This window comes from Centruroides vittatus, unplaced genomic scaffold (assembly GCF_030686945.1).
Source record: "Centruroides vittatus isolate TY-2023 unplaced genomic scaffold, ASM3068694v2 contig_301, whole genome shotgun sequence".
Taxonomy (NCBI): Eukaryota; Metazoa; Arthropoda; class Arachnida; order Scorpiones; family Buthidae; genus Centruroides; species Centruroides vittatus.
The window spans coordinates 2,793,691-2,820,420 of NW_027121927.1; the positions used below are offsets into that span (position 1 = coordinate 2,793,691).

At 34.2% G+C, this 26,730-nt stretch overlaps 1 protein-coding gene and 1 long non-coding RNA gene across 3 annotated transcripts in view; both read left to right on the forward strand.

The window, feature by feature from the left end:
• Nucleotides 1-26,730, forward strand: part of LOC136972783 (uncharacterized) — a 240,388-nt gene that overhangs the window by 196,225 nt on the left and 17,433 nt on the right. The window lies entirely within an intron of this gene.
• Nucleotides 1-26,730, forward strand: part of LOC136972768 (T-complex protein 11-like protein 1) — a 48,699-nt gene that overhangs the window by 4,536 nt on the left and 17,433 nt on the right. For both annotated transcript variants that reach the window (XM_067267406.1, XM_067267405.1), the window contains exons 2-4: nucleotides 17,655-17,894; nucleotides 23,048-23,180; nucleotides 24,732-24,852. In XM_067267406.1, coding sequence (XP_067123507.1) covers nucleotides 17,657-17,894; nucleotides 23,048-23,180; nucleotides 24,732-24,852 — 492 coding nt within the window. In that variant the 5' untranslated portion in view covers nucleotides 17,655-17,656. The remainder of the gene's footprint in view (nucleotides 1-17,654; nucleotides 17,895-23,047; nucleotides 23,181-24,731; nucleotides 24,853-26,730) is intronic.

Genomic DNA, 26,730 nt, shown 5'->3' on the forward strand with positions numbered 1-26,730 from the left:
TTGATGGCTGATGTACTGTGCTTTCTCTCATCCTCTGGGTGAGTAGGTATGCCCAAATTCAGGAAAACCACTGTGAAGTTCATAATCTATTTGTGAGCTTCACAGTGGTGAGTTTTCTGTTCTCTATATGCTGGTCAAGCCTCCATGCCAAATGTCAGCTCCATGTTAAAATTGCCAAATATAGTACAATCCAGCTGCAATAATGGAATGGAATGCCATTATTGCAGCTGGCATGAAATGGCTCCAGTCTGTTTCTCCTATCTGTCCCTCCAGGAGGCACAGGTCCTTCAAAAAGATAGCATTCCCTGTCCCATCAAATCAATATGAAGGCCTTTAATGCCATTTCCTAGAAGGGAAAGTCATATTGGCCATGAACCAGAATCTCTCCACTCTAATTACCAGCAAAATCATAGCCTTGGATAGAGTCTGGTAGAGTGAACTGCTCATCCAGTTGCAACCAGATAACTGAAAATGTCTGCTGTGTGAACACATCTTTGTCCTAGCATTTTTCTGCTCAGGCAGGGTTTACTATTTGGATCTTTGATTTCATCCTGGACTTCATTTAGATGAGCATGAGTGGCCTTTAGATATGCATGGATTGTATTTTGCTATCTTTGGTCTTCCAAGTGGTTGTCAACTAATGGCTTTGAGATTATAAGCAATGTTTGCAACAGTTTTGGGAGCTGCTTGAAGTACATGTTGCCAGCATAGTCGCCTTTCACATATTTTTAGGTGATTGGGTGCAATGCCAAACTTCTTTCTAATTGAATCATTGGTGATATGGTCAAGAAGAGAGATGCCTAATATCCAGCAGACCATGCACATTTCCATGGCATGTAGTTGTTGTGCTGTTGTTTTTGATTTGGCTAACATTCTGCTTTGTAAAGAGTGATGGATCTAATCATTGTCCAGTATGTTTTTGATTTCAGATAAGTTATGCATCTTATTGCAAAAGATGCCAGTAACTTCCTTCCATTATAATGAAGTTGCATTAATTCTTGCCCACATTTCATTGTTAATACTGGTATTGGAGCTTATAGGATGGATCCTAAGTATCAAAAAGTGTCTGTCTTTATGAGATTGTCCATTGACGATGGTTGATCCTGCCATAGGATGGTCTCAAAGTATTCAGTTTTAGTCATATTTATGTACAAGCCAAATTTGCTGAGATGATGACTTCAAGCATGTAGTTCTTTACAAGTGGTAGAAGCCAGCATGACATCAGCATAGTGTCCATGAAACATTGTTTTGTAGATCCCATGTGATGATGTATCTGATGAAGATTAACTAAAAGGATGATAGGGCAGAGCCCTGATGTGCATCATCATTTACCGGGAAGCTATCAGACATTCCAGATCATGTCATATATTTGACACTGGTGTTTGTATACAGCATCTTGATCCAATTTGAGAATTTCAGATATATTGTGATCATGGAGTGTATACCAGATAAGTTGATGAAATGTGAGAGGTTATCTCGAATATTGGTCCATTGAACAATATGTGAATAAATTGGTGTTTTTAATGAATATTTGCACATTCTGAATCATTAAAAATAAACTTTTTCTAGTCATGTGCATTTATAATGTTTTATTTTGCTACGTTAGCATCGGTTGCATGGAAAAGCATTCCTCAAGAGCTGATAGCAAAGTCATTCAGGAAATACTGCATTTCAAATTCACTCGACTGATCAGAGGATGATGCTTTGTGGAGTGAGAGGGAAAAAGAAGAGAGTTGTAACGAAACTTCGGAGGGCAAGTCTGAGCAGACAAAAAGTGATAGCTTCAAGAAAACGTGGTTGTTTGCCTTAATACGTGCATTTGATAATATTTTATTTATGATTAAACTAAATAAAATTAGAATTGTATTAATAAATCTAATTTTTTCATTTTTGATCTTTAAAGTCATACCTTGTCCTTTATGCAAGATCGTCTTATACGCGAGTAAATATGGTATATTTGATAGTTATATATGAAATCTTTGATAGTGTTTTGTTTTAAACAATCTGTGTAATGCCTTTCAGCAAACTTAACTCACTCTGGACTTGATACTTACTAATTTATGATGGTGGTGACCATTATTGAGAAAAATATGGAACTCAAGCCTACATTCAAGCAGAACATTCTTTAGCTCATTACATTCATTGTGCCTCTCATAATCTTAATATTGCTGTATATTCATCATTTCAGATGTCAAAAATTCCTTGGAAAGCATTGAATCTATATATAACTTTTTCAATTTCCTCAAATGATAGACTAATCTATAAGAAGCCATAGCTGAAATCACACCAGAGGTAAAGCAGTCAAAATGTAAAAAATACTGCCAAACAGATTCAATTCATCTAGGATTGAATCTGTCTCAATTTATTGCAAACTTTAACATGGGATTGAAGCTTTAGAAAAAATTTTCAGTTGCAGGAGATAAAAATGGCAGCTAGAACTTTTTAACTAATAAACATTAAAAATTGCCAATTCTAAATTTTCTGCCAAATTCTCCTGCATATCATGTCATATGCTGAAGAGTTGCTAGTAGCTAAAACTGTGATACTTGCACAAAATTTCGTAAAGGAACTGAAAAACAAAGGAGTCAACTAGTAAAGTGTTCCACAATATATTTCAGGATTAAATAAAAAGCAACAACATTGACTCAATGTTGAACTTGATTCACTAGGATATTTAGTTGAATTGTAGGTTTGCATATTTTAATTTGTCCCCCTGATACAGTGTATAAATTCAGTTATGCAGGGTGAAAATCACATTTTCCATGGTATTTATGTGTGTCATAATATACTTTAAAAAATAAATATTGTCATGATCTATACTAATTTATTATTTTGTACACTCTCATTCCGTATGTGATGGGGTGACAACAGGCTATACAAAAAAGAGCAATAAGAAATGTGTAATTGTCTTTTTTATCTCTGTTGTTTTTGTCTTCATCATGTAGAATAGTTAAGATAAAGACTGCTAAAGCAAACAAGCACAACATACAGGCTATATACTATATATATACAGTACTTCCCTAACTCAAAGTTCCAAGGGTCAGGAAAAAACTTTGAGATACAGATGATTCAAGTTAGAGAACAATAGAGTGAAAAATGCTGATTCTGAATAGATTTGTAATTTTACCTGTCTTGCATTATATAAAGAAGTCTTTGATAGTTTTTTGTTTTAAACAATCTGTGTAATGCCTTTCAGCAAAATGTTCAATGTAGCTAATGGAATTGAACTGTTTTGCAGGTACTGTACATCTTGAGATAAAGCAAGAGGTCCTCTCACTTTGGACTTGAACATTGTCTACAAATGGGCACAGGACAGTAGATACAACCCCAACAGTCTGTGAAAATTTCATGGAAATCTGATAATTAGGATCACTCTGGATAGAATAAATATTAAAATTTGAATCAAGGAAGTTGGTTCAAATTTTAGGAAGTTGAAGTAGAAAATAACAAATCTGTGTCAGGGGACCATGAAAACATTTGAGTTGAAGAAATTCAAGTTGGAGAAATTAAATCCCTATGATATTTCATTGAGATTTACCAAATGCATCATTGTCTTTGAGCTAAAGAAATATTTGAGTTTCAGTTGTTTGAGTTAGAGAAGTTTTACTATGTATAGCTATCACTGATGCCATTGAGTAGTTATTTTTCTTGAGATAGGAAAATGGGACTAATAATGAAGTTTATAAAGCAGATGGAAACAATTTTTGGTAACCTTGAATGACCTTGAAAATAATCAGTTTTTGAGATACAGAACAAAATAAGACCTTTTTAAATTATAAGGGGCACTTTTGAGCCATTATACAGACAGTATGCAACAAAATAACTTTTTAATAGGCCAATTTTCTTAAGCTTATCTGTTTTCAACAGGGTCAGTTTCTTCTAAAAATCTGATTTCTCTTTTTCTTAAAAATTTTTAAGTTGGGAACTAAATTATTATTTATCATTTTTTATCTTTTGAAATCAGATAGTTGAACAAAGCAGGCTTTGAATAAATTGAATTGTTATTTTTTTTCAAAAGCATGAAGGAGGATTTTTTTATTATTTCCTCTGTTTTCATGAAATTGAGTTATTCAAATGCTGATGGCTTTAGGTGCAGGTATACAACACCTTATGTCGGTAATTGGTTCCAGGAGAGGCGACGTAAGTCGAATTTACTTGTGTAGTTACAACATAAGTCGAAACTATGGTGGAAAACGCCAATAATGAGCACTTAAAGACCGCTAAATAAGATGACAACACAGAAACACAGATGTTTTCATGTTTTGTTCTCTAGGATTTATGATGATTATATTAACATTCACTGTAATATTTTAATATGATTTTATGTGCTTTTAACACTTTTGTAGTGATATTACGACTTCAATATTTGTGACGGATGGATGTAAAGTCGAATAAAATGACTTAAACTTGATTTTTATCATTCCATATACTTTTTTGACAAACAACGTAACTCGAGGTATACCTGTATATGCCACCAAAATTATTCACAGGCTGCAAATCTTTATGCCAGCCTTCATGGGAAGGAAATAAGGAAATGGTTTACTTTCAGCATTCTTTTACTGAAAACATGAAAATCAGAGGTCATAAAAGTTTTTGTAAGATTAGTAGATGTGAATTAAAAAATGTATTAAATGCCTTTCCTAGAAAAATAAATACTGTGAATGCCAAGAGGGTAGACATTTTCAGTATCTAATTTAAATAAATTTTGAAATGTATTTTCATTATTATTGTTTTTTAGCTTGTAAGTACTAAATTGGCCTTTCTCTATTGCTAGACTTATTACACCACCACAGGACATCAGATTAGCCTTAGAAAGGTCCGAAATGCATTCATTTTTGAAATAATAAAGTGGTTTTATAAGGTTAATTTGATGTACTGTGATGGTGTAATAAGTCTAGCAATAGACAAAGGCAAATTTAGTGCTAACAAGCTAATATGAAGACTAGACAAAAAGCCTATCATAGTATTGTGTTTCTGTCATGTTTCCAGCAGCCATTTAACATTGCAAAATTGAAAGTGCAAACAATTTCAGTCCTGTTTAGTGGTTGGCTTCAGGCATTTTCACCATTTGCATTAGCAATCAAACTTTAACAAATTTGAAAAAATTCCAGAAAATTTATAATCAGTTTTGAATGGATTACTAAAGCTGGCTTCTGAATGGGGCTAAACTGTTTGCACTTTCAATTTTGCAATGTCAAGTGGCTGCTGGAAATGTATGAAAGTTATTGTTGAGTATTAATATAATAATTCCAGCTGTACATATAGTCTGTGTTAGTTCCTAGCATAGCAAGTGTTGGGAAAAAAGTAAAATCAGATCTTTAGAAGAAACTGGCTGGAAGAGGAACCTTAGAATCCACTAGGTTTAAGAAAATGTAATCTACTATATAGCTGAAAAACTGGGTTCTGTCACTGTATGCCAAAAACGGCCACTAGAGATGTCCTAGCTGCTATTTAAATTAACAATAAATTCAGTATATTATTATTTGATGCAGTTTTTTACATTTTTGGCTGCGTTTTAGTAGGGTATGCCATGAGAAATTCAGTATATTATTGTTTTTATTTGTAATAGGAATTTATTATTTATACCATGGAATGACACCACTGCTGCTAGAATGCTCACTAGGGGGCATCCTGAGCTACTAGAATAGAAGGATTAGAAGTACAAAATAATCTAATAATCTTAATATTTGTTGTTGTTTTTTGCCTGGGCAATGCCGGGCTCATCTGCTGGTCTATTATAAAAGCTGTTTATTTTATCATTTTACCATCCATATAAAGGCTCAAAAGCACCCCCTTATAATTTAAAAAAAACCACAGATTTTCAAGATCAGTAAAAATTGTTCCCCGTCTGCTTTATAAACTTGGTTGTTAGTTCCATTTTCCTATCTATAACTGTTTGAGGAAAAAACTACTGAACACCACCAATGAATCATATACATAACCTGTGTATATATAACATACACAACTTTTTATTCAAATGAAATAAGTGAATATATGCCTTGCTGGGTATGTGATGGCCGGCTGAGTGCTTTATGTGGAAGTCTACAGGACGAGGGTGCTGAATGTGTCCCCAGTCAGCACTGTAATAACTGACAATGGTTATGTCATCATGTTAAATATACTTGAAGAGGAGATCAGACTGAAGGTCCGGGTAGTGTAACTGGCAACGCATCTGCACGGTAAGCAGCAGTTGTGGGTTTAAGTCCCACTCTGGGTCAATTCTTTTCTTCCCGTTTTAGATAAAATTATTTAATTAAATAATTTTTATTAAATTTAATACAAGATGGCACCAAACGCCTCCCTCTAGAGTCAAATTCATTTGTAATTTATAATTATTATAGCTGTTATTTGGCCTGATCTCATACAGCAGTTGCAGTAGATTTGAAATGATTATTATAAGACTGCTATTGACAAACCACAATGTTTGGACCATTAGTTTTCTATCTGCAGATAGAAAGCTAATGGTTCCAAACAGTGACATCACACTAAAAAGATCTATTATTTATTCATCTATCAAAAATAGGTAGAGACCCATAGAATTTTATTGTTTTTTTACATAATTATTTGAAATTTGGAAAATTTCAAGTCACCTTTTTGTTTGTTTTTTTTACAATGTTATTTTAGCATGCACCTTACAATGAAAGATTTTTTTGTGTGTGAAGTAAGTAGTCATTATGTCTGGTTTATACAAGTTTTGTTCAAATTATTTAATGAAGTATTTTTTTTGAAAGAAATTATTAAAAATAATTTAAAAATTACTTACTTGAATAAAATAAATTTAAAAAAGAAATTGAATTTAATAATGATAATGATATTCAATTAAATACAATTCTGATTTTTTTTTTTTTTTTTTTAATTTTATTAAAGAAAACTGGACATTTAGAATTTCTGAAAAATGCAACACAAATGAATATTTTAATTCTTAAAAGATTAGGTAAATGAACTTTAACTTAACCAACAATGATCCAGAAACTACGTCGTAGAATAAAAGTTTTGTCATCGCCCTACATTGTAGTAGATTACCTTGAAATTATATTCAGATGATTCATTTTATATTTCTAAATAAATATGACCTTGACCTGTCAGATGTTTTTTGTATTATTATTAAAATAGATTACTTTTTTCTTTAAAAATGTTTTCTATTTATTAAATTATAAATATGTTAAACTTTCAAATGAGTTTGCTTGTTTCTAAATTTTTTTAGAAAATTATTTTAATAGAATTATAATAAACTTTTTTTCTATTATTGTGAAGATACATTTATCAATTACTATTTTTGTTATTAATGATTTATATAGATAATTATTTTAAGTTTAATTTATAAAGGATAAGTCTGTTGTGTATGATGTGACAATAATTATATAGAATAATATGATAATTTACACATTTATAAATTTGTTTTTATAAATTAAAATCAAGAGATCAGATTTAATATAATTGTCATTTATCATAAATTTTCTTAATTAGATAATTCTTGAAAATTCCAGAATCCCCTGTCTGCAGGTGTATAGGAATGCTACTGTAATTCAATGATAATAAACTTAGGGCAGCAATTCTCAACCTTCTTAGCTCCACAACCCCCAAATAGTAAATATAAATAGAATTAATTTTTTGCGACCCTCCCCCCCCACTCCACCCAAAGGAATAATAACAGTAAGCCTTACTATTATTAATTGAATTTTGACTGTAATTATAAATGTAAATTTTTTAAATATTATATAATCACATTGCACTAATTTTATACATTAAGAAAATACTGACGGTATAAAAAATGTAATACAACTATTCCTATTATTTTATGTCACTGCGTTTATAGCGATGGGTATGAACATGTATGTATTATGTATGGGTATTATGTATGACATGTACAGTACAGTACATACATGAGCAATTTACAAGTTCCAACATGCTCTTTGTAATTTTATTTTCTTCTATAATACTCGCTGTGAGAGCATGTTTGAACATGCATATGGATGCATTTGAACAAGTCGTGCTGTCACTAGTATAAAAGAGGCACTGGCGATTGCACCACTTCAGTTTTCGAATGCTAAGTGTGTGCTGGTGCTTTTATTTTAATGTGTGGTCAACCATAAAACTGAATTTTTTTTTTATTTCTAATGTGAAATGGATAAATTTGTGAAAAAATGAAGTGAGCCATTTACATCCAGTGAATTGGTTGGTAAAAAGACAAGGTTGTACAATGACAGTTATTTAAATTATGGTTTCACGTCATTGGATGGAAAGCCATAGTGTGTTGTTTGCTCTCAAGTTCTCTCTGATGAAAACATGAAGCCATCAAAATTAGTTTGACACTTGGAAACTAAACATCCAGCTCATAAAAACAAACTCTTGGAATTTTTCAAAAGAAAACTACCTACCTTGAGAAATCAAGAAACTTCTATTTGTAATTAAGCCATACTGATAAAAGTGTACTTGAAGCATTTTATCTCATAGCATTAAGAGTAGCTAAGATGTCCAAACCCCATACAATCGCCGAAAACCTCATATTGCCAGCTGCAATTGATATGGTCAGTGTTTTAATAGGTGTAGAAGAAGCAAAAAAATTGAAAACATTCCGTTTTCTAACAACACAATATCAAGGCGAATCGATGACATGGCTGCCGATGTTCACGATCAGATAATTCATCAAGTGAGTTCGAATGAAGTTTTTAGTATTCAATTTGATGAATCAACAAATGTAGCAAACATGTCTCAGTTCTTATGTTTTGTGAGGTATAAATGCGATAGGGACATATCAATCAAAGAAAATATGTTGTTAGGCAAAACAGTACCGGGTCATGCAACAGGACAATGTCTGTTTGATGTTTTTTATGAAGCTACGAGAAACTATACTAACATAGATTGGATTAATGAAAATATTAAGAGATCGTCTTATACCAAGGGCGAAATGAATGCACTACAGTGGAACCTTGCTTAACAAGCACCTTGCACAACGAGTATTTCGCATAATGAGCAAAACAAATTGTAAAAATTTGCCTCGCTTAACTAGCGATATTTCGCATAACGAGTGATGAGAAGAGGGGAAATCTCAAATTGTGTGCATGCGACATGCTCCATCAGTCTGTGTTTAGCACTCGTTCTGCTAGCATCGTAGTGTCGCTTGTGACCACATATTTTTCCAAACTTGTGTTCACGCATATTAATTATAAGCATCAACAACCATAGCCCGTTATATACCGTATTTTATGGACTATAAGACGCACTTTAATTTTTAAGCAATTTTTTAAAAAAGTGCCTATAAGACGCTACGGACTATAAGATGCACCTGAATTTTGGAGGCAATTTTTCGAAGAAAAAAGTGCGTCTTAAAGTCCGTAAAATACAGTAATAAACACGCCAAGCGATATGCCAAATTCTTGGGTCATTAAATTTAATGACCAATTCCAAATTAAATTTTAGAAATGTCTGAATTAAAAATTAACAATTTATAATTATTAAATTTAATACGATTTATAATTATTAAATTTAATACGAGATGGAAACATAACTTCCTACCTCTAGTCAAATTAATTAATTTCTAATATTTGATTATAGCCTTTACATAATCCAAGAATTTGGCATATCGTTTGGAGTGTTTATCAAACATATTACTTGTAATTTTTTTTTTGTTTCTGCAAATTGAATTCTCATTTGAGGATTGATTATTCCATGCTAGAAGAAAATATAATGATGATTCACGCTTGTTAACACTGTATATTGTACAATTTTTTTGAATAAACATTATACATAAAACATTTGAGCATTTTTTCGGCATGGAACGCATTATCGTATTTTACATTAATTTCTATGGAAAAAATTGTTTCGCTTAACAAGTGTTTCGCATTACGAGTAAGACTCTGGAACGAATTATGCTCGTTAAGTGAGGTTTCATTGTACTTCCTTCACAGACATGCTCTTGTCAGAAAAAATATGCCGGAAAAAATCAAATTCTTTGTTAAGCTGTAAAGTTGGTTAATTTTATTAAAAGCCAACCGTTACAGAACAGGCTGTTTGCTAAACTATGCAATGAAATGGGTGAAAATAAAAAATCTCGTCTTTTCCATACAGAAGTTAATAGTTATTGTGAGGGAAAGTGTTAACCCGGGTATTGGAATTGCGAGATGAATTAATAATAATTTTCTAGGATAAACAAATGCCATTTTCATTGTTTTTACAGAATAATGAGTGTTTGTAGTTATTGGCTTACTTAGCTGATGTATTTTCACATTTAAACGACTTGAATGTGAATTTACAAGGATATGATAAAAACATTTTATTAATGACAGACGAAGCTCATGTGTTCATTAAGAAGCTTGATATCTGGATTATTTGCCTTCAAAGCAAAAATTTGGATATGTTCCCACTCATTTCGGATTATATTGAGAAAAATTTGAATGAACAAGACACTATTATTCACCACAGTTTGGATTGCATGAAGATGCATTTGCATGAGCTAAAAACTCAGTTGACAGAGTATTTCCCGGCAGATAAAAATGATTTCTTGAAGAGATGGGTACTGAATCCGTTTAGTGAAGATGTTGTTGCCGCTGCCAAGTTACCAGTTGAGATTCACGACCAGCTCATCGAAATGTCTGCCAACAAAACGCTACAACTACAATTTACATCTGAAGATTTAAATACATTTTGGTTTGCTTGTTGACATGAATATGGAAATTTAGTCACAGAAGCATTGAAAATATTAATCTCTTTTTCTACGTCTTATCTGTGTGAAAAAAGTTTTTCGTCTATGGTTGCGCTAAAAACTAAATACAGGAATTGTCTTTTATCACTCGAAAACAATTTGCTTTTGTGTGTTTCTAACGTAGATCCATGTATGGAGAAAATTTTAAATGAAAAACAAATGCAACCATCACCTTAATTTATTTTCTTTACATGTGTACTTATTGTAAGTAAAATGTTTATAAGTTTATAATAAATGATTTTTTTTCATAAAATGATTTCATTATTGTTTTGCGACCCCCAGGTTGAGAAACGCTGACTTAGGGTTTAATTATATTTAATTTAGTTGATTATATACATAAATATAGATTCATTTTGGGCTGACTTACATTTTACAGTCCCTATCAGTAATTTGCAAGTTGGCATGAAATTCGTGTACAGTCAAACCTCAGTTTTCAAACTTAATTCATTCCTAAAACTGATTTGTTCTGAAATCAAAACAAATGTTCCCATAGGAAACAATATAAAATGGATTAACTGTTTCTGACCCCAAAACAGTCTTTTTTTTATACTTTTTTAGCTATATTTCATGCATAAAAATGCCTACAAATGCAATATTATCTACATCAATTCTATATATTTATAAAAAGCAAAATGTTCCATCACTACCAACTGAAACTATCACTTTACAAAGAAGTGTTATAAATAGATTCAACTAGATACATCCAATACACCTTATTGCTGAGAACATATATTTATTCTTATAACAAACGTTTTCGGCCCAATTTATGGGCCATCTTCAGGTTACAGTCGTTCGACTCTAATACAAAATCGAACTCATTCAAAATTAAATCAAATTAGAACATACGTTATAAATTAAACTAATAGAACAAGTATAATCCAATAAATTAAATCAAAATAAACCAAACATGAAAATGAAAATAAAATACGGTACTGGCCGTAAACATTAAGGAACAATTCCTTATACATTAATCCAGATATCTATTGAGTCACGGTAGACGCATTATTATGTGTGTTACTTCTTACTATGTATTTCCAGGATGACGGTAACCCCGTCACATCCTTATAATTTAAACATCTGTCAGCCAAACTTGCTCTGTAAATTTCGCATTTCTCAGTTTTGGATGAGAGCGTTGGCGAGCATACTTTTGCAAGAATTTTGGCATCCTCCCATTTAACAACCGAACCATCCGCTTGGGCCATCTTTGATAATGCTGTTGCACACTTGTTTTTAGCGACATCGTACCGGTGTTCCTTTATCCTCACTCCAAGGTTTCTATTAGTGACTCCTACGTAGTCCTTATCTATTCCCAACTGGTCATTTTTGTAGGGAATTGCATATACTCCTGCCTGTTCTCTATCATCAATTCTTTCCTTGTCATTTCTAATCAACCTATAGACTGTGGGGGCCCTTTTGCATATTATACTGGCGTTTTTGTGTCTCGCTATTTGCTTCATAATCGGGAAGAAACATTTATTATACGTAAACTTTGTGAAGTTACCCCCCAGTCTCCGGTTTTTTCTTAGAGCTGCTCCTAGGCTTTACGTACGCCGTTATTAAACGCTCTATAGAATTTGTTCCAAAGCCTAACTCTTTTGCAACCTTTTTGATTCTACCCAGCTCATCCATCGTGTCCATTATATTTGAGCAATACAAAAACGCTCTTCTGATTAGGGCCCTGAATGCGGACAATTTATAAACCGTTGGGTCATTAGAATTTGCCGGAATATACATCGGATCCTGCGTGGGCTTTATGTACACTTTCGTGCTTAAAGCTCCATTTTTAAATTCAGTGCCAACGTCCAAGAAGTGTAGCTCCTTGTTACTAATTTGCTCAAGGTTAAGTTTTAAGCCATGTTGGTTAGAGTTCACTTGGTCTAAGAATCGTTGTATCATTGCGTCATTCTTCCAAATAATTAGAACATTGTCTACATATCTTTTGTACATGATTATGTATTCATTATAGTTGAAAAGCGTCATGCGTTCCATCTTTCGCACCACCAACTCACAGAGCAGGCCAGACATCGGGCTGCCCATTGGGACTCCTCTTAACTGCTTATAAACTTTACCTCGGAAACTGAAAAATGACTGAAAACATATCAGATCCACCATTATCTCTAACTCTTTTCTGTGTTCGTATGCTTTTGGGTGCAACCCACATAACAGGTTCACTAACTCCTCAAAGCATGAGGTAAGATTTATTGATGGAAACATACTCTCGAAATCCATAACCGTCCCAATCTCCTTGTCCATTAACGATATAGCATGCAGATTATTAACCAAGCTAAACGCGTCCTTTGTGACGAATTATTGGAAATTCTTAGGAGGCTACTGTGCAACGACAGGGATGCTACCTCCGTACTAGAGAGGTCTGGAGTTTACTCCATCCCATTGGAAAATACTGCATCCGGTATTCGCACCCACTACGTTGGCGCAACAACCAGAATGTTGGCCTGTCGTATTTCCGAACACCAACTTTCCATCAGGGCAGGCAAAGCAGACACCGAATTAGCAAGAATGGTGTTACAGCACCCATACACCCCGCTATGGGACCAGGTGATGATGCTCAGGCATTGTAATAACAGGAGCGTCGTGTTTATTTGGGAGGCCTTTCTTACCGCTGCACTAAATCCGTGCAACACGCCCACGCTTGATTTGCCTGTTATGAGGGTTAACTTATATAACAGATTAAAACAACACCTCTAACTCCACATTTCAGTAATTTATAGCGCATGCGCTACGTCACCACGCGCGCACATTTAAATTTCTTCTCGCTCTGTTCCATCGGTGAGTGTGTTCCAAAGTTCTAAAGCGGTTTTTGCATTTCGAAAATTTTTTAATTCGAAAGAGGATTTTATCCATTTTTATCCACCTGAGGAAGATGAAAATAGTTTCGTCGAAAGCGCTAGTGATTATAGCGATATTCGTTAACACTTAACGCCTGGATGTGAATTTTCTCGTTTCTTGCTTCTATACAAGACTTTATTTTCCTAGTGTTGAATGCAGGTTCTCATCACCACTTAGAGATTTAACGTTTGCTACTGCTCAACTACTTACTGAGCATGTATAACTGGGCAGAAACTGCCTCTTGCTTTTGCTCTACAGAAAACCTAGACAACGTTGACCATATGATCTATCATTGTCCAATTTATGATCAAGATAGACTTATTCTGAAATTAGAAATATTTACACTTGGTTTCAGGTGGCCATATCCACTCGATAAGCTTGTTCAGAAGCCACTCTTTGATCCCTTTTACAATTATGTTTAAAAAATATGGAAGATAAGACTATTTATAATTTCTAATTTCTAGTTTTACATTTTAGTTTTCACTAAAAACAGAATACTAATTTTATGTTTACTTTGTATCATGTATTTTGGTTTATGTATTCTTAGTGTTATACACCCATAGGAGTGGTGCACTTATTCAAATAAAAAAAAAGAGAGAGAGAGAAATAACTACATGGCCTTTTTCCCATGATAAAAAATGTGTAGAGAGTGTGTCTGCTAGCATTATTATTCCATCACGTCACACCAGATGGCATTAGTACAACGAACGTTCTTAATAGAAACTGCCAAATTCAAAATTCCATCACTCAACGAGATCAAAAAATAAGAATATTACGTAAGACAGGATCTATTACCCCCCTACCCATGAGTAAGAAATCATAAAAAATCCTTGACCCCCACTGACCCCAAAATACCTTACGTAATTTATGGACGGCCCCTTACCTGGACCCTCTACAGCTTCAGATAACCAAATAAACAAATGATAATATGTATATATGCATGTCTTTTTATGAATAAATTTGAAGTTTGTTGCATAATTTTTATAATTTTGTAATTTTACAATGATCCTATATTCCAGCACAAGCTCTCGCTTATTGACCAGTTTGCTTAACGACATAGTCGTTGGAACAGAACTCTGTCGTAAAGTGAGGAGTACCTGTATAACAAGACTATACTGTAGTTTTATTTAGAAAGTGAACAGACCTAAGAGAATATGATTTCTAACTTACAAAAGAGCAATGCAAAAAAATTTTTTTTAATTTTCTCATTTTAATTTACTTGAGTTTGTTTTGATGTTCATTCAGTGCCCATTTCTATATTTAGATTCCTGAAAAATATTTGTTATAGATATGATTCCTTCCACACAACATAATTATGATCTTTTATTATGTAGCATAGTATATTATAAAACATTTTGAAATAGTGAAAAATAGAAGTTACTAAATAGGCTAATTAGGATTGATTAATTTATGTATACACAGTGGTGATATTCAGCGGGTTCACACAGGTTCGCCCAAACCCGTTGTTAAAATTTTCAGTTTTCCGAACCTTGTTAAACACACAGAACATTTCTCAGTGGTTTTGTTTTTTTTTTTAAATATATTAAAATATACGTATTATACTCTGTAATGCTACTAAACTAGAGCCTTATACCCCGTTCGCACCAAGCATGTCAATCTAGATTGTGAGCAAGGTCAGGGACTATGTCTTGGTGCGATCTCCCTCGACCGTTTCAATCTTGACTGAAATGAGGTTTAATCGTGATCGATTCAAGAGAGTTCTTGAAACTAGATCCAATCATAAGGAGATCCCACAATCTCACGCGCGCGAGATAATACAAGATGGCTGTGGAACATGTGTCAGGCTATGGACAGTGAAATAAAAAGGATATTGTATTTTGAGAGATGATGACATCTGTCTATTATCAGCAGTGCCATTCGGGGTGAAAAATTTCTCTGCCTAAAAGAAGAAAAAAAAAAGGTCGACAGCACTAATATACTATTGTTACCTGGTCTTGGCCCAGGGCTCGTTATGTTCCAAATACGCCACTGATTATTAGATATAACGCAAGAAAAGGTATTGTATTTATTTCTAGCCAAAACTTCCATTTTGTTTGTCGGTGATTTTCAGGGAAAAATTTTCTGCTAGCGAATCCTTTGTTAACTATTTCGAATATCACCACTGTATATACAGGAATTGAATTACAGACTTGTTGCACTTTTAGTCAATGCTAAATATTCTACTCGATTGGATTTTATCAAATGGAAATCACTCTCTTCAAGTAGACTGTTCACCTTTTTAAAGAAGATAAAAGGATTGATCTCTAAACTCTTGGATATGAACATTAAATTAATTTGAACAAACTATATACAGGGTGGCCCATAAATCTGTAAATATGAAATTTATGAAGTTTAAAACTTCATAAAAGTTGAAAGATTTGGTATTTTTGAATGTGGTTTGCATAAGTTGTTCTTGCAAAGGGGGATTTTTTTGGGTAGAGAAAATGGAAATAGTTCAAATTTTTGTTGATAGAGGGTGCTGAACACAAGAAAATCACTGGAATTGTGCAAATCTGAGTCTTATAAAATGCAGGGTGTACGATTAACAGCTCATTTCTGAATTTTTCTGTTACTGGCGCTGACATACGGTTTTCATTATGATGTTGACGTTGGTGGATAAAGCACTATTGGTGAAGTTGTTTTATCTCAGCCACGAATCGCGGGCTGAAACTTTATGAACTTTAGGACACAGAAGAGAATGAAAAAGGTTCAGGTCCAATCATTCCTGCCGGATTGGTTTCCATTTGCAAAGCCACATTGGAGGTACGGACCTCTAATAAACGTGGTGCACCATTGCATGGGCGATTACACAAACTTCCCCTTTCTTCGAAACGACGTACTAGGAAACCAATCCAGCGGGAGTGATTTGATCTGAACCTTTCTTCATTCTCTTCTGTGTCCTAAACCTTTGTAAAGTTTCAGCAGGCAATTCGTGGCTGAGATAAAACAACTTCAACATCAGCGCCAGTAACAGGAAAATTCAGAAATGGGCTGATAATTGTACGCCCTGCATTTTATAAGATTCAGATTTGCACAATTCCAAAGTTTTTTTTTTTTTTTTTGCATTCAGTACCCTCTATTGACAAAAATTTGAACTATTTCCATTTTCTCTACCCAAAAAAATCCCCCTTTGCAAGAATAACTTTTATGCAAACCACATTCAAATATACCAAATCTTTCAACTTTTACAAATTTTTAAATTACAAATTTATGGGACACCTTTATATATATATAGTTTTTGTTTTCTCTTAAAATCAAGCAATCAAGCACAATATAATTCAACTTTTAAAATCTAGCCTTTCATATAAAGAAAAATAAGATTGATGATAATTAACCAAAATAAATTTATAAAGCTGTCCTCAAATTTTTTTTTAGTCAAGGTATCTGATGATTGATGCATTTGAAATTAAAGTCAGGATGCATCAGAAACATTAATGCATAAATTACAATAATAATAAATGATGCTTTTAATTTAGATAGATAGATAGCATAATAATATGATTTAATAACTTGGAGGGCTTATCACACCAAGGCCTTGGGGTGATAACCCCTCCAAATTGTTAAATCCTATTATTAGACTATCTAACTATCTAAATCATAAATTACAGATTTTTAGATCTAATAATAATAATTAATTCATTACTATTATTTCTTTTTTTTAATCAATTAAAGAATTGAAGATATGATAAATGATTCATTTGCTTTAGTGATCTGTTATACTAACTGACATGACAATCAAATTAATTTTCAAATTAATTTGATTGTCATGTCAGTTATTCAATCAAATTATTTAAATAAATAGAAAAAGTATATTTATGACTTAGGAAAAATCTACTAATTAAATATGATGTGACCAGTTTTGTTCTAATGATTTTTTATTTTTTTTTCTGATTTATTCATTCTATAAAAATCTTTGTTCTTCAGTTAAGCTAAATTTATAATTTTTTTTTTTTTTTAAGTTAACTTTAATATTTTAGTTTGAATTTCCAAAATTATATATTATTTTAACCTATATTAATCATTTATAAGGCAATAACAAGTATTTTCATTATTCTTGAAAATTAAGTTTATAGATAATGAAATATCCCTATTTTTCTTGTTCTAGAAATGGATGAAAATATTCCTCAAAAGAATAAAAACAAACAATCCAAAAGTGATATCAAAGAGAATGAAACATGTTCTCATACTGATGAAGTTAATGAGAATAACAATAAACAAGTTAATTATAAAACAAAAGCAGAAAATGATTTCGTTTTAGAAGAGGAACAAGAAAGTAGAAGGAAAGTTCAACATATTACAATTCCCAGTTCTCCTTTAGGTGGAATTTTATTTCCAGGAGTGCCAGGTATAGTTTATTTATTATATTTTGTATAATAGTAATAATAATCATTGTCGCCACCTGGTTGTGGTGGGAGAGCCCAGTAATTTTACTGACCCATGGAACAAGGCTGGAGCACAAGCTCCTAATAGGGACATCCATGCCAGTAAGATCTATGAGTTGAAATGAAGCTAAAAGTGATTACACTCAAGAGATTTACCATCAGTATCACACTTAGTGTTTCTGTGGCAATGTATCCACAGACTACAAAGGTTGGAAAACCATACCAATGGTTGAAATGGACAATGGAAATGAACAAGTTTATCATCTGTACTTATTACATCATCACAAGACTTGAAACAAACATGACAGCATACAGACGACAGCTACATCATAAATTCACACAATATCCTCACTTCACTGTCACCAAAGAGTTGTTGATCAAAAAAGAACAATTATACACAACAACCTTATTTCCCAAACAACAATTGAACTTATCAAACAACAGGTTGCTGATCAAATACATCAACATACAGAAACATTTAATGAAGATCACATAACCTGCAAGGATAATCCAGCAAAAAGCACTGATAATAGCTCACATACAACAATTACCACTAATGATACTACAGACACTTCCTCATACACCACTGATAACATAAACATAGATTTTGTTAATATGCTCTCACTTTTATTTCAGGAAACACTCACCAAATATACAGATACAGATCCCACACAATGACCATGCATACCAAAAATCAATACATCTAAGGTAGCAGGAAAAACACTAAATTATGTAAACATTCTCTTACTATATTCATTTAATTTCTATACTCAGATATTCATGCATTAGTTAATGCTGGAGCAGTCACAGTAGTGACACACCATGGACTGAATATACAATTGCAGACAAATACATACAAAATATAATTCTATCACAAGCCTGCATGGCAAAGAAGAATAGAAACAAATAAATGAGATTAGACAGCAATTAGGCAGGCTGACACAATACACTAAAAAAACATAACACTCAAATTAAAGAAACAACTCAAAAACATTTTTAGGAAAGTCAAAACATACACAAAACAGGAACATCACAACACATACATTACAGAATACATTGATACACTAAAACAAAAACTTGCAGCCAAAGCATGTAGACTCAAATGATACAAAACTTGTTCACTACAAAAACAACAAAATAAATTATTTGCAAACAATGAAAAACTCTTTTATAGACAAATTAGTACAAAAACAATCACTGATACACAGCACACCAACAGAAGAAGAACTCACAACTTATTGGTCCTCTCTTTGGTCCAGTGCTGTTACACACAATGCTGATGCAAGCTGGATCAAGGAGAACAAAAACTTGCACATGCACCAACATACCAACTATGCCCTGTGCTGAAATAAATGTACACTGCCAATCAACAGTACATATATTTGTACCATTGATTGGCACTCAGCACAACAATTGTTTTTACTTTCAGTACTTCTCAGAGTACGATTTGTAACACACTATGAAGGCTGAATCTAACCTTGACTATAATAATTGCAAAAATCTGTGCATGAGGTCAATATTGTCACTCTGACTTCTGATGTTAATTAGTTTATCATATTATTTTTACTGGTTTTTCAGGTCTGGAACCAGTCTTCTATTTTTCCATGTAAACAACATAGATGTTTTGAGAACATTTCTACTCCGCCTTGGACGGTCCTAGGCCCGGCTGCGAAAGGAGGAAGGTGGTCATTTTGGCGAGATGACCAGAACCAGGAAACTGGGGAAATTAGCCAAGAAACCGCATGAATTTTGAACGAATCCCGATTGCAGCTAATGCTACCGCATCCGGGGCAGCCAATGCACCAGCACTATCGTCCCAGGATGCTGGTGAGAAATTGGATATGGGCCACAGACAGAGACGGAGGCCATATATCACCCCAAAAATTGGACTGAACATTGCTGCATGGAACGTCAGAACAGGACATCATGTTGGCCAAAAGGAAATCATTGCAAGTGAACTTGCTAAATGCAATATTTCGATTGCAGCCCTATCAGAACTAAGACTCACTGGATCTGGAACAGTGATCATACAACCACCGAATAGTGATAAGACAATGACGCTTTACTATTCTGGAGGTGACAACCGGGAGGCGGGCGTTGGGTTCATGGTGGATGGCCGGGCTGGGCGTAGTGTTATCGCCTTCCAGCCAATATCGGACCGCTTGGCAGTTCTCACGGTACACGGTACTATCAAGGCCCACATCGTGAGCGCCTATGCACCAACTGAAACTAGTCATGACATAGCCAAGGATGATTTCTACAACCAACTGCAGTATACGGTGGACATGATCCCACAGACTGAGCTGATTATCCTGACCGGCGACTTCAATGCCCATACTGGTATGGACAGAAGCGGATGGGAGACAACAGTGGGCAAATTTGGATATGGCGAAATCAATGATAACGGACAGCGTCTCTTATCCTTTGCTGCCTCCAACAGTTTGATCATAGGGAACACCTGGTTTCAGCATCCACTAAAACACCAGCTCACATGGAGAAATCCATCTGGTGAGGATTCTGCTGTACTGGATTACTTCCTAATCAACCACCGATTCCGCTCAACGCTGAAGGACGTTCGATCTATGAGAGGACCCGATTGTGGCTCGGACCACTACCTGGTTCGTGCCAAAATCCAGCTTAAACTACAACGTGCTAAGCGGACCTCGCCACCATCACCTCAGCCAGACTGGAAACAACTCATGGTCACAACACGCAGACAAGAATTTCAGATCGCCTTGTCAAACCGCTTCTCCATATTGGACACATCTGATGACATAAATGAGGAGGAGAGACGGATTTCAGAGGTGATACTGGATTGTGCCAAGCCCCTATGCCCACCAGTCCGCCGGCGAACACAGCCTTGGATATCTGACGACTGCCTCGATTTGGTGGCCAAACGAAAACAAGCGAAGTTGACCAACTATAGACAATATCGCCAGCTTAATCATGAGGTTCGACGGAAAATGAAGATCGATCGAGAGCAGTACTGGAACAAAGTGGCCGCTGACCTGGAAGCAGCAGCGTCCAAACATGAGTACCGTACCCTCTACAGCACTCTCAGAAAGCTGAGCGGAAAATCCAAAGTAACAAATGATACCATAAAGAAAGCAGATGGAACATTCGTAAAATCGTCGACAGAACGACTGCAGCGTTGGAAGGAGTTCTTTAATGATCTGTACAATCATGACGCTCCTCAGGGAATGTTAGCAGACCCACCGCCGATTGATCAGCCCACAACACCTATGTCAGATGCAGAGCCTACAATTACAGAAGTGAAGGCAGCCATTGGATCGCTGAAGATTGGCAAAGCTGCTGGACTAGATCTGATCACTACAGAAGCGATCAAGGCTGGTGGTGACATCCTGCACCATCGTCTTTATCTACTTATTAAAGCAATATGGCACACAGAACAAATACCAGCCATCTGGAAGAAAGCTATCATCGTGCCAATCCATAAGAAAGGTGATAGCCGGGACTGCAGTAATTATCGCGGTATCAGTCTCGTTTCCATCGTTGGAAAAGTATTTATGAAGATAATCCAATCAAGGCTACAAAAACACCGTGAAGAAACCAGCCGAGAAGAACAGGCAGGGTTTCGTCCTGGTCGTGGTTGCTGCGATCAAATCTTTGCCCTGCGTCAGCTTATTGAGGAAAGGACCAGATGCGGCAAACGGACTATTGTCCTGTTCATCGATTTTAAATCTGCATTCGACTGTGTGCACAGGCCAGCGCTATGGAGAGCACTTGAGAATGAGCATGTCCCACAAAAAGTTATCACACTACTTAAGGAAGCCTACAAAGATTCCACCAGTCAGCTGCGAATCCGGGGGGAACTGTCTGAGGAGTTTACCATCCAGACAGGGGTTCGCCAGGGAGACGTAATCTCTCCACTATTGTTTAATATTGTGGTGGATTCAATTATGAGGAAGACATTTGATGGGAAACGTGGGGTCCAGTTTGGGGATGGCCACTTTCTAACTGATCTAATGTTTGCCGACGACAGTGCCGTCTTCGCTGACAACGATGCAGTGGCCACAGACACGCTTTATGATATAGCTACTACCGCTCAGTCATATGGCCTTAAAATAAATGTGGACAAAACCAAAGTGCTTACAACGGATGGATCGCGGGCAACTGTTTACCTTTATGGAGTCCAAATCGAGCAGGTACAAGAGTTCAAATACCTTGGGTCACTGATCCAGGAGAAGAAAGTGGCATCGTCAAAAGAAACTCATGCCCGTATTGGACAGGCAGCCCATGCATTTGCCTCACTTAAATGGTGTGTATGGAAAAAGAATAACATCTCTTTGATGACCAAGATCCGCCTGTTCCGTACACTAGTCATACCGATCCTTCTCTATGGGTCAGAAACTTGGACCCTGCTTAAGACAGACTTGGACAAACTTGAGACCTTTCAACTGAAATGCTTGAGACAGATTCTTGGTATCTCCCTTTGGGATCGTATCACCAACAATGCCGTACGGGCCAGATGCCAACAACAGCCATCTGTTAAGACACAAATTCAACAGCGACGGCTGAGATGGTTCGGCCATGTGTGCCGAATGGATATTAACCGAATTCCCCACCAATTGCTCTTCCGTCAGCGACCTACTCTGTGGAAAATCCAACACTCCGCACCTAAGAAAACGTGGACCAAACACGTTGAGGAGGACCTCAAGAACCAACGGCTTGATTTGAACCAGGCAAAAGCGGCGGCCATGGATCGGGGGCATTGGAGGGGCATTGTGGAGAAAGCTCGACTTCCTGCGGCACCCACAGCAGCATACTGGTTGCGCGGACACCCGCAACCAAATGCCAGCTAGGGATAAAAGAAGAAGAAGATTTTTACTGGTTTTTCAGGTCTGGAACCAGTCTTCTATTTTTCCATGTAAACAACATAGATGTTTTGAGAACATTTCTACAGTGTAAAAACAGAATTGGGTGTAATTTATTTACTACTTTATATACATATATTTGGATATATTTTTTTAATAATAATTATTTAACAGTTTACTTTTTTAACAATTAATTGACATATATATCTTCAGAATTTTTTAAATATAAAGTATTATATTTTAATAAATATTTAGAAATTTTAAACCATTATATTTTATAGCATCGCCTCCAAGATTTGTTTCTGTAGAACAAATAATGAAAGCTGCTAATGGTGTTTCAAATATGGTCTTGGCTCATGAAATAGCTGTAAATAAAGATTTTGTTTTAGAAAAAATAACACCAAATGAAGATAGGTTGGTAAACTTTAAATTTTGCTAAATTCATTTTAAACTTAAATAAAATTTTATTCTAATTGTTTATTTAATTACCAATAGTATCATTAAATAAAATTAAAGTAATTTATTATTTATATACAATAATATCTTAAAAGTTCTGTTTTTATTTTATTATTTATTAAGTTAAAGGAAATATTAAAGATATGAGGAAGTGTTAAACCTAATAATTTTATAAATTAATACATTTACATTAATCATCAAAATATGATTGAAAGTAATTTTTTAAATATTTTATATTGTATAAAAATATATAAATTTTATATTAATTTTAATTGCTCATTTTTTTATTTGTACTTAAAATTTAGTACAAATAATGTTATAAAATATATTAAATGCTTCAAAAACATTTAATATATTTTATAATTTATGAAATTATAAATATAATGAAAAGATTTGACTAATTTCACTAAGCATTTGTGACATGTGTGAGAACCGAGAGGGTTAAGCAGCGAGCCTGACCCTACTTATCGGCTTCCTTGTCAGTATGGTCATAGGAGGGCGATTAGAGTAGTGGGGAGGGTTGGTGAGGTCGGGATAAGGTGTCGGCTGTACTTAAAGATAACAACAGTAAATTAAAAACAACACATTTAATACACACATAAATACAGTTCTAATTACAATTAATTTTAGAGTACAAATATAGGATATCAAATTAACAGGTAAATACTTGTATTGGCCGGCAATTCCAATTAGCATGTGACCATTCGTACATTAATGTTTGATGACAATACTAGTCTAACTTAAAACTAGGCGAGAGAGAGTTTCATAATCTATGTATAGTATACCTCATAAACCAATGTATAGGATGTTAGCAAAACTGTCCAGGATCGGCAATCAGGAGGGGTGGCATGTAGAGCTCTGTCTTCAGGCTGGAGGTGACTGCTATGGCTTATGGCAGGACAAATCCTATGTCTGCTGTGACTCTGCTGTCAATGTCCACTGGAGTCCACCCGGAGGTAATAGCTGTAGTGTATTGCAGCTAGGGTATTGGTTGATGTTCACTGTTGATGTCTGCGTGGAGTCCTGTGTTCAACCCCTTTTTATACCTGTTTTCGGGGGACAACTCTTTCCTAGTTCGATCTGTGTCTAGAGTTTGTTTACATTAATTGTCAAAGATCGAATGTTTTGACAAATTTATGACCTCTTTCTATCCAGTAATGTTACTCATTCTACCTCATAAAATTGATAACAGTTGTCAAACAACCTTAATAGTTGGAGGTGACTAAGGTCAAGATTTGTCTTGCAACCTTAGTAATAATTGTTGATATTCAAATTGTTTTATATATCAAGAATAAGGGAAAGAGGATGTATATGTGGGTTTTGGGTTTTTTCCGCTTCGTAATCCCTTTCCTGGGGGGGTTAGAATTGGATTGGAATGTTATTTTAATTAATTTACTGGCCCCCTCCTCTTCAGATTCTCACACATGGCATGGACATTGCAGTGTGTATGTCTGTACTGTTTGAAAATTGTTTAATTAAAAGAGTTATAAAATTAAGAAGCAATTATAGTTTGCAGGGCCAAGTAAAGAACATTGTACATAAAGCATTTTGGGATGTTTTGGAAAGTCAGTTATTGGAAGTTCCTCCCAATTATTCACAAGCTATGGTACTATTAAAAGATGTTAAGGAAGTAAGTATTACAATTGGGAAAGATAAATAAATCATTTTAAAATTTGTAAAGAAAATAAACTAATTATTACTTATTTACTAATAAACTTTTTGTCAAATATGCATATTAATGTTTTTAAACATGTTTTAATAAGAATATTTATTGTTAAATTCAATATTAAGTTGTTATTCAAACAATGATAGCATATACAGGGTGGGCCAACGAAAACGAAACGGCAGAGTGTTTGTGTTCGTCCAAGCAAATCGCTCGGACAGGTCGATTTTATTCTCGAGGGGACATCTTTTGCAATAAAGTTTTTGCGATTCTGAATACAACAGACAACAAAAAATTTTAAAAACTCATTTATTTTGTATATTAACTAAACAAACATTTATTTCGAAAAAAATGTTTGTTTAGTTAATATTCAGATTCGCAAAACATTTATTTCGAAAACATTTATTTATTTATTTATAAAACAAACATTTATTTCGAAAAAAATGTTTGTTTAGTTAATATTCAGATTCGCAAAAACTTTATTGCATAAGATGTCCTCTCGAGAATAAAATCGACCTGTCCGAGCGATTTGCTTGGACGAACACGAACACTCTGCCGTTTCGTTTTCGTTGGCCCACTCTGTATTTAATACAATATTTTAAAAATTTTTGGAAAACTAATGATATAAATGAAATTGTATATCATAGAATTATATAATTTTGTAATAAACTACAGTGAATCCTATGGTTAGTCTGGTAAATTTTATAAACACAATATCTGAAAAATTGGAGAAACAGGTAACAAAAAGAAACTACCTTTCTTAATTCTAACAGACCAGTTTAATGAAAAAAATGTTTATGATTTAGATTGTTATATCTTCATCAATTGCTACAAGAATAGAATGAGAATTGGAAAACAATTACAAAATTTAAGATTTGACTAAAGAGAACATGTATTGTTTAGTGTGTGCTCATGCAAAGCTATATTCAATGTTAAATTCATATTTGGGTTACCAGAAAATAGAATAAAATAAAATAACGAAACTATAAACATTATATAAAATTTAAAAAGCAAAATTATGATGTGTTCTAGACATCATGTTTTAGTTCATATAGCAACATCATTGATGTGACATTGTACAAGAAATTGAACCATGCTGCATCAATGATCTCATCTCGATGTCTGTTTATTGCATTTGTTTACCACACAGTTGCCCATCTGTATTCCATTGATTAAAAAGATTATATTTTGAAAAAGCTATAAACAACTGTCATTGTAAATACACACTCTTCTACCTTTAGAGGATGACCTATTATTACATGATCCTGAACTCTTGTTGGATATCAATAGATGCGTCATTATTCTAGAAGGAAATACCACTGATTCTTTAAAGAACAAGTATGTCAAAAAACTGCAGTAAAATGGATTTTCCATGCAAAGAACGTAAAGAAAAATATAAATCCCATTCCTCATCTAATTACCTGAGACAGCATAATTACACAGCAATACAACTGCAACACCTTGATAATGATTAAGATGTTGTAGTTTGGTTTGAAATATGCACTATCATGTAATATGCAACGAAATAGGCATCTGGAAGATTTCATACTGGACCTCGAGCATTATTTATAGGTTGAATGACACTCATAGGGACTTTTGCAGATGGAAAGCTGCCCTCCAGATGCAGGCTATGAAAACCAAATGTAATGCACAAGAATTTTGGAATCTTCTTCATAGCAGTAGGTCATAGTTAAAATAAACAATGTAGTCCTCCTGAAAGCTGACAAAACCAAATCAGTCATTCTGTTAAAATGTGTCACATATGTGGACAGATTGAATGAATATACAGTATTACTGACACTGAATGCTTTAAAGCCAACATTACTTTTTTTTCATTACAACATC